Source organism: Oreochromis niloticus, linkage group LG18 (genome assembly GCF_001858045.2).
Source record: "Oreochromis niloticus isolate F11D_XX linkage group LG18, O_niloticus_UMD_NMBU, whole genome shotgun sequence".
Lineage (NCBI taxonomy): Eukaryota > Metazoa > Chordata > Actinopteri > Cichliformes > Cichlidae > Oreochromis > Oreochromis niloticus.
In genome coordinates this window covers 38153554-38168988 of record NC_031982.2, presented here as the reverse complement: position 1 = coordinate 38168988, position 15435 = coordinate 38153554, and the positions used below count along the sequence as shown (strand labels likewise).

Here is a 15435-nt window from a genome sequence, read left to right as displayed (position 1 = left end):
GTGAGCTCCTCCCTGAAAGCCTGCCTCAGGTATCCTTTTATCCACACCTGACCACGCGTGGTCAGTTAGCAACAGCTGAACCCACTGAAGAGATTAGGGGCTGCAGAGGGACGTAACAATTTGATTGTGTTGTGTTTTGCAGTGTTTTGTGTTGTTTCACTTTAAATTTATTTAAAAGGAAAAAGTTGAAAATTTAAATAGTTAAAAGTTGAAATGTTTTTGTATTTTATAATTGATTTATTACATTTTATGTGGAGTGAATAAATAAAAGTATATTTATGGTTGCCCCTAGAGACAAAGCACGTACATACTCCAAAACACAACAGAAGTGCTCCACAATGCTAGGGGGCAGTGTTGAGCTTTTGTTACCTAGTGGCTACACAAGCCAGGAAGTACCAAATGACCGGATTTGGTGTGTGGTAGTAACAGGTAAATGAAATGCCTGGGATAGGGTCACCAGAACCCTGTTCTGGAGCCAGGCCCTGTGAGGGTGCCCGATGGCGAGCATCTGGTGGCCCTGCTGGGCACAGCCTGAAAAAGGGACATGGGCATATCGTCCTGCAGGCCCACCACCAGCAGGAAGCACCGTAGGGGTCGGGTGCAATGTGTGCCGGGCGGCGGCCAGGAGCGAAGGCCCTGGCAGACTGATCCCTGGCTAACAATTGGGACATGGAGTGTCACCTCTCTGGTGGAGAAGTAGCCTGAGTTAATGCATGAGCCTGAGAAGTGCCGGCTAGATATAGTCGGGCTCACGTCAACACATGGATTGGGGCGCTGGAACCATTCTCCTGGAGAGGGGCTGGTCTCTGTCTCTGTCTGGAGTTGGTCTTGATCTCAAATTCAAATTCACAATTGATTTTCTATGACTGCTGCTCTCCTTTCCTGTTAATCGGGTCGTATTCCAGAAAGCAGCTTCAACAGACTTAAGTGTGCCTGAAGATTCTTTTATTCTTTGTCTTCTTGTTTTTTAAGATAAACGTCATGATCTGCACTGACACACATTCATATTCTTCAGGTAACTGGATTATAATGGAGGCTCTGCTCTTTGAGCTCCATGAATGATTTCTTTCTTTCTCGACTCACAGTTAAGTCTGTTAAACCTGCTTCCTGGAACATAAACAAAGCAGAGCAGCAGAAAGACGCGCTGAGTGTAAAGCTGTCAGCAGGGGGAATAACACAGGGCTGTGAATGAGTCCTGTCACTGTGATCAGGCTCCTCCTTCTAATCCACCAACTTAGTGTTGATGAAGACTAAACAGAGAGATCACAGCTTCTTTATACTTGCTGTAGCTCACAGTTACTCTACACTGCAGATATGACGCCTCTGTTCATCTCAGTGCTGCTGGCTGCTATGTGCCTCGGTATGAACACAACTCTGTTTCTTTGATATCAATCCAACATTGACATGATTCTTTAACAGCACACTGATACTGTTTGTTGGTGTTTTACAGAATGCAGAGCACAAAAAGACAACGTGCTGCAAGCAAAAGGAGAAGAGACTGCTGCTGCAGGAGGCACAGTAACACTTCACTGTCTCTATAACACCAGCAGTTTAACAGGCACTTCCCTCTTCTGGTACAAACAGGATGGAAACAACAGCCCCACATTCATCCTGAGTCGTGTTAGCAGGGATGATGGAAACACAGAAGACGAGTTCAAGGAGAGATTTTCCTCCACACTGGATTCCAGCATCAGATCAGTTCCTCTGAAGATCCAGAAGCTTCAGCTGTCTGACTCTGCTGTGTACTACTGTGCTCTGCAGCCCACAGTGACAGGAAACACCAAAACTCTGTACAAAAACCTTTGGAGCAAAGACAACAGAATACTCCACAACATCCACTAGAGGGAGACACACACTGTTAAACCTCTGGTTCTGTTCCTGTGACTGAAACATTGTGCTTCTGGTTACACTGACTGCCTTCATCTTCTTTTTGTCAACATGCAATAAATTGTTTTGTAAAATGTTGATGACAGAGCACCACAGACTCACTTTGATCTTTTTCCAAGAAGAAACCGTCTTCAGATTGTTACCAAACATAAAATTTTACTAAATACTGACAACAATATGTGACACTGTTAAAACATATTTAAGGTACCAAGTATCCACTCAGCAGTTTAACAGTCTCAGAATGATTGTGCTCTCTGACTGAGATCACAGCCTGGTCTTAGTCGACCTGTTAGTGACACTGTTGAAGTCTAAACACACTTTAAATCTCAAAGCTTCATTTTGAACCTGATTTGCAGGTTGATCAAAAATCACATCTGAGCAAATATATTGTGAACCTAAGAATCTACAGTGTCCACTTCTTCTTCTTCTTCTCTCTGGTTTCACTGGTGAAAAACACAGTTTGTTTTGTGCCACCACATGTATGTTACTGAATAATGGATTGCATTTATATAGCGCCTTTCGAGACCTTCAAAGCGCTTTACAATTCCACTATTCATTCACTTACACATTCACACACTGGTGGAGGCAAGCTACAGTTGTAGCCACGGTTCCCCCTGGGCAGACTGACAGAAGCAAGGCTGCCATATTGCGCCATCGGCCCCTCTGGCCAACACCAGTAGGCGGTAAGTGAAGTGTCCAAGGACACAACGACCAAGACAGACAGAGCTGGGGATCAAACCGGCAACATTCCGGTTACAAGATGAGCTTCCCAACCCACGAAAACTGAACCACGGTCACCCAGAAATCTAAATCATTGTAAATCAGCAGGCTCTGACTGCTACCTGCACACTGAAACTGTCAGGGTCCCGGAATCATCAGGATTTTGAGTTTCGTAATTTCATTATTAGTTTTTGGTTTCCAGCAGTAGTTTATGCTCCTTGTTTCTGATAATAATGTTTTAGTTTCATTGTGTGTTTGAGTTTTCCTGATCCCTTTGTTGGTTCTCTGTCGTGGCATTTGTGTCTCTAGTTAGTGATAGAGGACTTCAGGTTGATTGTTTTCCTTTCCTGTTCCCTTTCTGTGTCCTCAGTCTTGTCCCCGTGTCTGTCTCTCTGTGTCCTGTCTCCATGGTCGTCTAGTTTCCCTGTTTAGTTGTGTCAAGTTAATCTTGTCTCCTCATTCTGTTATGTCCATCTTCCTGTTTTATTTTGGGAACTGCTGCTCTGTTTCTTGTGTTTTATTTGTCTTCCTCTCAGATCATTTTGTTAGTTGCCCTCAGCGGTGTTCCCTTATGTTCCCTCCACCCTTGTCAGAGTCTCCCTCTGATCATTATCAGACCTCCTTCTAATTTTTTATTCAAAAATATAATAATAAAGGGAACACTTAAACAACACAATGTAACTTGAAGTCAATCACACTTTTGTGAAATCAAAATGTCCACTTAGGAACCAACACTGATTGGCAATCAATTTCACATGCTCTGGTGCAAATGTAACAGACAACAGGTGGAAATTATAGGCAAGTAGCAAGACATCCCCAATAAAGGAGTGGTTCTGCAGGTGGTGACCACAGACCACTCCTCAGTAGCTATGCTTTCTGGCTGATGTTTTGGTGACTTTTGAATGCTGGCAGTGATTTCACTCTATTGGTGGCATGAGACGGAGTCTACAACCCACACAAGTGGCTCAGGTAGTGCAGCTCATCCAGGATGGCACATCAATGCGAGCTGTGGCATGAAGGTTTGCTTTGTCTATCAGCGTAATGTCTAGAGAATGGAGGCGCTACCACGAGAGACAGGCCAGTACATCAGGAGATGTGGAGGAGGCCGTAGGAGGGCAACAACCCAGCAGCAGGACCGCTACCTCCGCCGTCAGTAAATGTGCTCGCCAGAGGTAGCCTGACCACCATTAGGTACCGAGATCCTCAGACCCCTTGTGAGACCATATGCTGGTGCGGTTGGCCCTGGGTTCCTCCGAATGTAAGACAATGCTAGACCTCATGCGCAAAAGAAGACGTCACACACAACTCGCTCTGTTTAGACCCAGAGCAAACAATATTGTTTGACTGATGGCCTTAATATAAAGACTTCGGACGTTACGTTTCCAATTTTTGCTTTAAGTTATTTTGTTATTTACATAATAATGTATATAACCTAATAATTATCCTTATTGCTGTTTTAGAGGAGCGGTGCTTCAAAGGATAGTTGCAGATTCTGTCAGAATCTGCAGATTATACAGTACAAATAAAATGTTCACGTTGTCTTCCCAACAGTTTCACTAACATCTACACTGGATGGCCAGGAAGCGTTCACGATGTCTTCACGGGAGCTGATAATTGGCGTCTGTCTTGTGTCAGTGACGTAAAAGACGGATTTAATGCGACATGACCGTTCAAACAGCAGTCGCTTTCTAAAACATCGGATATGTATCGGATTCAGTACCACATACGAAAGTGACCCAGATTGGATTTGAAAATATCGGATTTGTGCCGTTCACACTGTCATACCAAGATCGGATATGAGTCGCATAGGGTCAAAAAAATCGGATTTGATGCGCTTTCGCCTGCAGTGTGAACGTAGCCTATGGGTTGCTAAATTTGATTTCCAGTGATAATTTTTTGTGTGATTTTTGTTGTCAGCACATTCAACTATGTAAAGAACAAAGTATTTAATAAGAATATTTCATCCATTTAGATCTAGCATGCCTTATTTTTGTGTTCCCTTTATTTTTCTGAGCAGTGTATTTTTGTTTGGACTTTGAATTATTCTTTTCATTTCAGCCACTTAACACTGAATACTTAATCATCCATCCATTTTCAGATTATCCCAGTTCAGTGAATCAGGGAAGCTGGAGCCTGATGAAATATGAGCTCCCACCTTAAAGTGAAAATGCTGCTACTAGTGTGTAAAGCAGGAGGAAGTGAGAGAAGTTCAAACCCAGATCAGAGAGGAGGAGGAGAGATTCAGGGAGGAGCTGAGCTGTTACTGAACTAGAAGAGAGAGAAACCTCCACATTCAACAGAGTTCAGCACACAAACCATAAACTTTACCTTCATTCAACATGTTGTCTTTGGACTATTATGCACTTTCTTTACTGATTCTCACCATTCTAACAGGTACGTTACAATCTGTGTGTTTAAAGAAATACATTTGAATTGTGATGATTTATAAAAGTATCAAATATGTTTCTGTTCCTTTAGGTGTCAGCTGTGAAGATCTCACTCCAACCAACAAAGAAGTGTTCAGTGTAGAAGGCAGCACTGTTAATCTGTCCTATAAATACTCCAAAGCTGCTGATGGTAGAGATTACTTCTTCTGGTATCGACAATATCCTGGAAAACCACCAAAGTTCCTGTTCTCTCACTCAGGGACAGGAGAGAAAATCTCAGATCCAGTCCCTGGAATCACTTTTAAAGTGAGTGAAGATAAAACACTGATGACTCTTCAGATCTCCTCTGCTGCAGTGACAGACTCTGCTGTGTACTACTGTGCTGTGAGGCCCACAGTGACAGGAAACACCAAAACTCTGTACAAAAACCTTTGGAGCAAAGACAACAGAATACTCCACAACATCCACTAGAGGGAGCCACACACTGTTAAACCTCTGATTCAAGTCGAGACAAGTGAACTTTATTTGTATAGTGCAGGGTTGTCAAACTCAATTCTAATAACTAATCAAATTAGTAGGTCATTTACAACACTAGACTTGAGGAGATCTGCGAAGGAGATGTGAAATGTAACCTGGAGCCAAACCATGGAGGGCTTTAAAACAAATAATAGAACCTTGAGGTCAATTCTGTCTTTAGCTGGCAGCCAAGTATCGGGGTAATACTTTCTTTCAGATCTTTAGATCACAAGAAATTTCTGCGTCTAGAAATGTTCCTGAGCTGGAAAAAACTGCCACAAACAACTGAGTTTATTTGTTTGTCACAGATATCTGACTACTCTTCAAAGAGGAGGGAAGTGGGATTCATAGTACGTGCAAAGAAAAAACAAAAATGACCCCAAGGGTTGTTTTTCGTGAAAATCTTTAAAATGAAAAGTTGTAATATTTTCATATTCCAGGTATTCCTCATAAAATGTGTTTGTAACATGAGGCCATTTGCATTTTTATTTATTTTTTCATTAATTTTTTAAAAATGCAGTTTTTGTATCACTACCCCACTCTTCCACAAGTGGGGTCAAAAATGACCCCAAGCAGTTCCTATGAATCTTCTATAAACCTTTACTTCTTAGCAACTCTCCCACTTACACTTTGATGGATCAGGAATTCATTTTTACACAGTAACATACATGATTTATAGTTTTCTGTGTATTTCAAATACTGTCCTTTCTGATGTTTTTTTAATATCTAAAATGGTCAATCAGATGAAGGCCATGGTCATGTCTGATTACATTTTTCCACTCTTTTCCCCTGTCTGTGGCTACTCTTCGTGCCTCCATGTTTGTGCATGTCAGCACCTCTTCTATTATATTATCAAACATGAACATCTTCCATGCATCTACTGGGGAGACAGTATTAAACCCAGGTGCAAGTCCTGGCCGACTATTCAGAATATAGTGGGTAGAGCAGTAAAAGGGGCTCATTCTGTTAGACACAATATCCATTTCCTCCGATGGGCTCTTCATCCCATCCATCCTGGATCATTTGTAGGGCAAGGTCCACAGGGATCCTAGCTGGCCTCATGGCAGCCATGTTACTCTTGCAGGAAGTGAGAACTGGGATGTACCAGTTTGTGTGTCTGTGAAGGTTCTCAGTCATCCAGGTCATCGTAGTCTAAGCAGCTTGGAAATAAAAGCGTCTGGATGTCTTTAAGTTGCTTGAAGATGTTTCACCTCTCATCTGAGAAGCTTCTTCAGTTCTGAAAAACCTTTCAGAGGGAAGACCCAGCTTCTACAGTATTTGACAAGCAAGCATACAAAAGTGATACAAGGGACACAAAAACTGCAGTTTTTTAAAATTAATGAAAAAGTAAATAAAAATGCAAATGGCCTCATGTCACAATCATGTTTTATGAGGAATACCTGGAATATGAAAATATTACAACTCTTCGTTTTAAAGATTTTGAAGAATAACAACAGAGTTTGTTGCAAAATGCATTGATTTTTTTTAGGTCATTTTTGACCCCACTTGTGGAAGAGTGTAGGTATTGGTAGGTTGTTTTACCTCCTCACTACGTACGACTCTGGATACTGTAGCTCCTGTGAAAACTAAGGTCTCAAATCCGAAGTACCTGACTCCGTGGTATAATTCTCAAACACGTAGCCTAAAGCAGATAACTCGTAAGCTGGAGAGGAAATGGCGTGTCACAAATTTAGAGGATCATCATTTAGCCTGGAGAAATAGTTTGCTGCTTTATAAGAAAGCCCTCCGCAAAGCCAGAACATCTTACTATTCATCACTGATTGAAGAAAATAAGAACAACCCCAGGTTTCTCTTCAGCACTGTAGCCAGGCTGACAAAAAGTCAGAGCTCTACTGAGCCAACAATCCCTTTAACATGAACTAGTAATGACTTCATGAACTTCTTCACAAATAAAATTTTTATCATTAGAGAAAAAATTACCAATAATCATCCCACAGATGTAATATCGTCTACAGCTACTTTTAGTACCATCGATGTTAAGTTAGACCCTTTTTCTCCAATTGATCTTTCTGAGTTAACTTCAATAATTAATTCCTCCAAACCATCAACGTGTCTTTTAGACCCCATTCCTACAAAACTGCTCAAAGAAGTCCTGCCATTAATTAATTCTTCAATCTTAAATATGATCAACCTATCTCTAATAATCGGCTATGTACCACAGGCCTTCAAGCTGGCTGTAGTTAAACCTTTACTTAAAAAGCATCTCTAGACCCAGCTGTCTTAGCTAATTATAGGCCAATCTCCAACCTTCCTTTCATATCAAAAATCCTTGAAAGAGTAGTTGTCAAACAGCTAACAGATCATCTGCAGAGGAATGGCTTATTTGAAGAGTTTCAGTCAGGTTTCAGAGCTCATCACAGCACAGAAACAGCTTTAGTGAAGGTTACAAATGATCTTCTTATGGCCTCTGACAGTGGACTCATCTCTGTGCTTGTCCTGCTAGACCTCAGTGCTGCGTTCGATACTGTCGACCATAATATCCTATTAGAGCGATTAGAACATGCTGTAGGTATTACAGGTACTGTACTGCAGTGGTTTGTATAATATCTATCTAATAGACTCTAATTTGTACATGTAAATGGAGAGTCCTCTTCACACACTGAGGTTAATTATGGTGTTCCACAGGGTTCAGTGCTAGGACCAATTCTATTTACATTATACATGCTTCCCTTAGGCAGCATCATTAGAAGACATAGCATACATTTTCACTGCTATGCAGATGACACGCAGCTCTATCTGTCCATGAAGCCAGGTAACACACACCAATTAGTTAAACTGCAGGAATGTCTTAAAGACATAAAGACCTGGATGGCCGCTAACTTTCTGCTTCTTAATTCAGATAAAACTGAGGTTATTGTCCTGAAAATCTTAGAAATATGGTATCTAACCAAATTCTTACTCTGGATGGCATTACCTTGGCCTCCAGTAATGCTGTGAGGAACCTTGGAGTCATTTTTGACCAGGACATGTCCTTCAACGCACATATTATAGAAATATGTAAGACTGCTTTCTTCCATTTGCGCAACATCTCTAAAATTTGAAATATCCTGTCTGAGAGTGATGCTGAAAAACTAGTTCATGCATTTATTACTTCCAGGCTGGACTACTGTAATTCATTATTATCAGGATGTCCTAAAAACTCCCTGAAAAGCCTTCAGTTAATCCAAAATGCTGCAGCAAGAGTCCTGACAGGGACTAGAAAGAGAGAGCAGATTTCTCCTGTTTTGGCTTCCCTTCATTGGCTTCCTGTTAAATCCAGAATTGAATTCAAAGTCCTGCTCCTCACATACAAGGTCTTAAATAATCAGGCCCCATCTTATCTTAATGACCTTGTGGTACCATATCACCCTATTAGAGCACTTCGCTCTCACACTGCAGGCTTACTTGTTGTTCCTAGAGTATTTAAAAGTAGAATGGGAGGCAGAGCCTTCAGTTTTCAGGCCCCTCTTCTGTGGAACCAGCTTCCAGTTTGGATTCAGGAGACAGACACTATCTCTACTTTCAAGATTAGGCTTCAAACTTTCCTTTTTGCTAAAGCATATAGTTAGGGCTGGACCAGGTGACCCTGAATCCTCCCTTAGTTATGCTGCAATAGACGTAGGCTGCCGGGGATTCCCATGATGCATTGAGTTTTTCCTTTCCAGTCACCTTTCTCACTCACTATGTGTTAACAGACATTTCTGCATCGAATCATATCTGTTATTAATCTCTGTCTCTCTTCCACAGCATGTCTTTATCCTGTTTTCCTTCTCTCACCCCAACCAATCACAGCAGATGGCCCCGCCCCTCCCTGAGCCTGGTTCTGCCGGAGGTTTCTTCCTGTTAAAAGGGAGTTTTTCCTTCCCACTGTCACCAAAGTGCTTGCTCATAGGGGGTCATATGATTGTTGGGTTTTTCTCTGTATTTATTATTGTGCGATCTACTGTACAATATAAAGCGCCTTGAGGCGACTTTTGTTGTGATTTGGCGCTATATAAATAAAATTGAATTGAATTGAATTGAATTGTGCATCCAAGGGTTAAATACATGTATTCTATCTAAATGTATCTGTTTAAAAACAACATCCCATGTGATCATCACAGATTCGGTTTGAAAATTCCTGTGTAAAGCTTCCATTATTAGCAATTATGCAAAACTTTATGTAGTTTTAAGGTATTTTCTCTCATTCATTTTTACAGCGAAAAAATGCTTTGAGTATGACGCTTACGTGTAAGTTTGCTAGGGAAGGTCTGTAATCGCTAATCTGCCTTCTTTCTCGGGTTTTAGGCTGCTTGTCTTTTCTTACATTACTGCCACTTTCCCACACGGTCAGTCTCTTTGCTGACATCATCACGTTAGTCCAATTGTCTTATTTTATTTAGCCGCTAACACCACAGTGATGTGCTGACTCTTTCGCTCCCACAGTCTCGGCTCTGTTCACACACGCGCCTTTCCTTTCTTTAATACCGCTTGGTGTCACACGGTTGTTATTCCGGCAGAGGGCATTTACCTTTAACTGTTCCGCTGCCGAAGATTTCTCAAGAGCACCTTTTTTTTTTTTTTTTTTTTTTACTGAACTTTATTTAGAACAAAAACAATGACAATCTCAAACAGACAATCGACTTATTGAATCATCCAGAACAGTATCACACCTTTTTCTTTTCTCCCAATCAGAGGAATACGCATCATCGTAACAGTGTAGTTGGTACACCACTATGAAATCGACAATAACCACACACACACACACACACACACACACACACAAATAACGATAATAATAAAAATAAATAAAAAGAATAAAAATAAAATAAAAATAAAAAAATAATATAAATGGATGAATAACCAATACAAAAATAAAAAATAAATAAATTAAAAAATTAAAAAAAATAAAAATGAATGAAAAACAAGGAACAGAAAGGAGACAAGGGGGGTCATAAATTCTCTAAAATGAGGTTCTATAATCAAGACACATAACTTAAATAACGGGCTAAGAAAAATTAAACTCTTCTAAAAATCTATGTAATTTGATTGCTTGGGGCTTTTTTTTAGCTTCAGAGATTTACGGAACAGGGAGAGTTCGATTTTAAGCGCAGGCCATGAAGGGGGGATTTAGCATATCGGCATTTATGAATGTAATATTTTGTTGTAATAATGAGATTGTTAACCAAAACCTCCCTATTATATCCTCAAGGATTACTCCAATTTGAACATTTTGAAAAGACCAAAAATCAATATTGCCATACTGGGACAATATTAGGACATGGAGGGATTTCCATAAATTCTGATCTGTCACACATCCATAAAACATGTGCTCTGTTGTTTCCAAAGTTGTTTTACAAATACAGTGGCTTGAACTTTCCCACATTTTGTCACATTACAGCCACAAACATGAATCAAATTTATTGGAATTCCAGGTGAAAGACCAATACAAAGTGGTGTACACGTGAGAAGTGGAACGACAATCATACATGATTCCAAACATTTTTTACAAATAAATAACTGCAAAGTGGGGTGTGCGTAATTATTCAGCCCCCTTTGGTCTGAGTGCAGTCAGTTGCCCATAGACATTGCCTGATGAGTGCTAATGACTAAATAGAGTGCACCTGTGTGTAATCTAATGTCAGTACAAATACAGCTGCTCTGTGACGGCCTCAGAGGTTGTCTAAGAGAATATTGGGAGCAACAACACCATGAAGTCCAAAGAACACACCAGACAGGTCAGGGATAAAGTTATTGAGACATTTAAAGCAGGCTTAGGCTACAAAAAGATTTCCCAAGCCTTGAACATCCCACGGAGCACTGTTCAAGTGATCATTCAGAAATGGAAGGAGTATGGCACAACTGTAAACCTATCAAGACAAGGCCATCCACCTAAACTCACAGGCCGAACAAGGAGAGCGCTGATCAGAAATAGAAAGAGGCCCATGGTGACTCTGGACGAGCTGCAGAGATCTACAGCTCACATGGGGGAATCTGTCCATAGGACAACTATTAGTCGTGCACTGCACAAAGTTGGCCTTTATGGAAGAGTGGCAAGAAGAAAGCCATTGTTAACAGAAAACCATAAGAAGTCCTGTTTGCAGTTTGCCACAGGCCATGTGGGGGACACAGCAAACATGTGGAAGAAGGTGCTCTGGTCAGATGAGACCAAAATGCAAAACGCTATGTGTGGCGGAAAACTAACACTGCACATCACTCTGAACACACCATCCCCACTGTCAAATATGGTGGTGGCAGCATCATGCTCTGGGGGTGCTTCTCTTCAGCAGGGACAGGGAAGCTGGTCAGAGTTGATGGGAAGATGGATGGAGCCAAATACAGGGCAATCTTGGAAGAAAACCTCTTGGAGTCTGCAAAAGACTTGAGACTGGGGCGGAGGTTCACCTTCCAGCAGGACAACCACCCTAAACATAAAGCCAGGGCAACAATGGAATGGTTTAAAACAAAACATATCCATGTGTTAGAATGGCCCAGTCAAAGTCCAGATCTAAATCCAATCGAGAATCTGTGGCAAGATCTGAAAACTGCTGTTCACAAACGCTGTCCATCTAATCTGACTGAGCTGGAGCTGTTTGGCAAAGAAGAATGGGCAAGGATTTCAGTCTGTAGATGTGCAAAGCTGGTAGAGACATACCCTAAAAGACTGGCAGCTGGAATTGCAGCAAAAGGTGGTTCTACAAAGTATTGACTCAGGGGGCTGAATAATTACGCACACCCCACTTTGCAGTTATTTATTTGTAAAAAATGTTTGGAATCATGTATGATTGTCGTTCCACTTCTCACGTGTACACCACTTTGTATTGGTCTTTCACCTGGAATTCCAATAACATTGATTCATGTTTGTGGCTGTAATGTGACAAAATGTGGGAAAGTTCAAGGGGCCGAATACTTTTGCAAGCCACTGTATAACAGTTGTCTGACACAAATTTAAATCTTTCTCTCATAAATTCATTGGAGGAGTAAATATTTTTTGTAGTTTTAAAATGGACTTCTTTAAATTTGGGGGGAATTGGAAATTTTAAATATTTGGTTCTCATCAACGAGATTTCAGATTTGTTATAATCTTTAAAGATGAGTGAATGTTTTGCCCTGCCTGGATATAAGGTGTTAACCAAATACCTCCTCAAAAACTCATTATTGCATTTTTCATTAACCAAGTCAAGACCATCAAGTTTAATTTTATGTAAATTTGGAGTCGGTGTATTTGAAAAATTGTTCTTTATCGTGTTGACAAGGACTATTGAGATATTCTGTGAAAACTTTTTATAGAGCTCGAACTAGCAGCTCATGTCATATTTCTCATTAAACCTGTTTAATTCGAGTATATCTCCATTTTCATCCATTATATGTGTCACAGACCAAATTTGTGCTGTCATCAATTCTTCCACAAACATAGATTTCCCCCAATTCAATATCACCCTATTATTCCACAGTGGAACGTTGTGGGGACCAAAGTTATGTTTAAACATTAATTTCCAATTTAACAAAACTTGTTGATGAAATTTGGAGAGTTTTATGGGCAGTTTAGAAATGTCAAAATCACATACTAATAGGAATTGGATCCCCCCAACTTTGTTGAAAATAAGAGATGGCATCACAAACCAAATCTCATTATCACTTTTTTAAGAAAGATCAGAGCCAATTAAACTTTAACATGCCATTCATTATTTATAAAACTATTGCTCTTAAACCCCCCTCTTCATAGTCTTTTATCAAATCCCTGTTACTGATATAGTGATGTTTATTTTTCCATATGAAATTAAAATTCACCTTATTGATGTCTTTTATAATCCTTGGTGGGATGGCTAGGGAATAAGCTGGATAGATTAATCTGGACAAAGATTTAACCTTGGTAAACATTATCCTGCCGAAAAACGTTAAATCTCTGTAGCCAATGGTTTAGAGGGGGTTTTTTTGCATTTGTCAATTGTATTCTGAATATTCTTTTCTTCACTATCAGCCATGCATTTAGTTAATGAAATTCCAAGATATTTGATTTCATTTTTTGACAGGTATATCGTACAAAGAAGAGTGAGAACAAATATGGCTACTCATGAGTTCACATTTGTCCAGGTTCAGGCGTAGGCCAGAAGCATCAGAAAAGATCTTTATTGTATCTAAGGCCAATGGAAATTGTTCTTTAGTTTTTAGAAATATTGTTGTATCATCGGCAAGCTGACTTATTATTAATTTGTGGTTATTTATGTCTAATGATGTTTGAGTTTATGACAGTAATAGAAAGTAGTTGAGTGGCTACAATGAATAAAAGAGGTGAGATGCTGCAGCCCTGCCTGATACCTCTCTCCACCTTGAACCTGGGACATGTGCCTTCTGAAAGAGAAACACAACTATTAATATCAGTGTATAACATAATGATCCTATTCAGAAATGCATTTCCAAACCCAAAATGTTTAAATGTCTTAATAATAAAAGTGTGTTCAATAGAATCAAATGCTTCATGGAAGTCCAAGAACAACATAAAACCATCATCCTGAATTAGGTAATTGTAATCGATAAGGTCCAAAACCAAGCAGATATTATTTTGGATCAACCGTCCTTTGAGAAATCCTGATTGTGTCGGGCTAATTATTTCAGAAATATTTTTATTCTTGATGCTAAAACTTTTGTAAAAATTTTGTAGTCCGTATTTAAGAGTGCTATAGGTCTTAGATTACTTAGTTTTTTCTTATCTTTTCCCGGTTTTGGAATTAATTTTATAACTCCTTGTTTCATTGTTGGCATAGGCTCCTTTTGATTTACACAATCATTTAACGCACTGAATAATAGTAATTTTAGATCTTCCCAAAAGTGCCTATAGAAATTAGTTGTTATTCCATCTGGTCCCGGTGAGCGATCAGATGCCACACTCTTAATAGCATTATCAAATTCTTCTATAGTTAAGTCTTCATCACAAATTTCTCTAAAATTATAATCAATTTGTCAAAGAAGGAGGTGACATTTTGTTCTGAGTATGAAGACTTACAAAGGTTACTGTAAAAAGTAAATACTTCATTTGAAATGCATTTAGGGTCTGTACATTCCTCTCCGTTGATTATTAGGTTACATATTGAATTATATTCTTATCTACGTTTTTCTAGATTGCAAAAATAGGCAGTGCTCTTTTCACCCTCTTCTATCCACTTGGCTTTGGAACACAAATAAGCGCCATTGGCTCTATAAAGGTACAGTTTGTCCAATTTATATTGTAAGTTGTTAATTTTTCCTTTTTCTTCCTCAGTCCAGTTCAATTTGCCATAAAGATTCATAAGTTCTTTTACTGCGTTTGATTCCTCTTCTTTCCTTTGTCTGTTTAACTTTTTACTGAATGTGATTGAGGTTTTTCTGATTCTAAATTTAAGATATTCCCATTTGAGTATCGGTGTATTGATGGCTTCATCATTCTGGATATCTAAAACTAATTTCTTAATAGAATTACAATACTCCTCATTTCTCAGCATCTGAGAGTTAAATTTCCAATAATCCTTAAGTGTGTTGTTTTGGTCTTTGCTTTGTAGTCTTAGAATAATGGCACAATGGTCACTTAAGGGAGTGTGTGTTGGTCTCTCTCATTCTGCTTATCCACTGCAAAGCTCGATGATCTGTTTCAAGCACAAATTCACTTCCCAGTAGATAATATTTCAGTGTCCAAAGCCCATTTTATTGCCAAAGCTTCTTTTTTAATTGTAGGATACTTCATTTCTCTGGGGAAGAGCTTACAGCTTATGTACTGGAACTAGCTTTGCTGGAACTCTGGAGGTGGTATCCCTGATGGGTGGTTGATTTGAACAACGCAGGCGTATGTCATGCTGAGTGAGATGGGTATAGCCTGGCTGCTGTTCTGGAGATAGATGGCTCAAATCTGGAAATAGCTTTTCTTCAGTACTGGTGGGAAAGAATTGCTCTTGAGGCTCTTCTTCCTGCAGCA

The 15435-nt window shown here is 39.7% G+C and overlaps 2 gene segments (V, D, J or C); both read left to right on the top strand.

The window, feature by feature from the left end:
• The first annotated feature begins 1125 nt into the window (after positions 1–1125).
• Positions 1126–2248, top strand: LOC109195400 (T cell receptor alpha variable 1-1-like). The segment is given in 3 exon segments: positions 1126–1360; positions 1451–1834; positions 2244–2248. Coding segments are annotated over 3 exon segments (435 nt in total).
• Positions 2249–4754: 2506 nt separating this feature from the next.
• On the top strand, positions 4755–14768 carry LOC112842977 (T cell receptor alpha variable 3-like). The segment is given in 3 exon segments: positions 4755–5001; positions 5086–5457; positions 14749–14768. Coding segments are annotated over 3 exon segments (447 nt in total).
• The last annotated feature ends 667 nt before the right edge of the window (positions 14769–15435 follow it).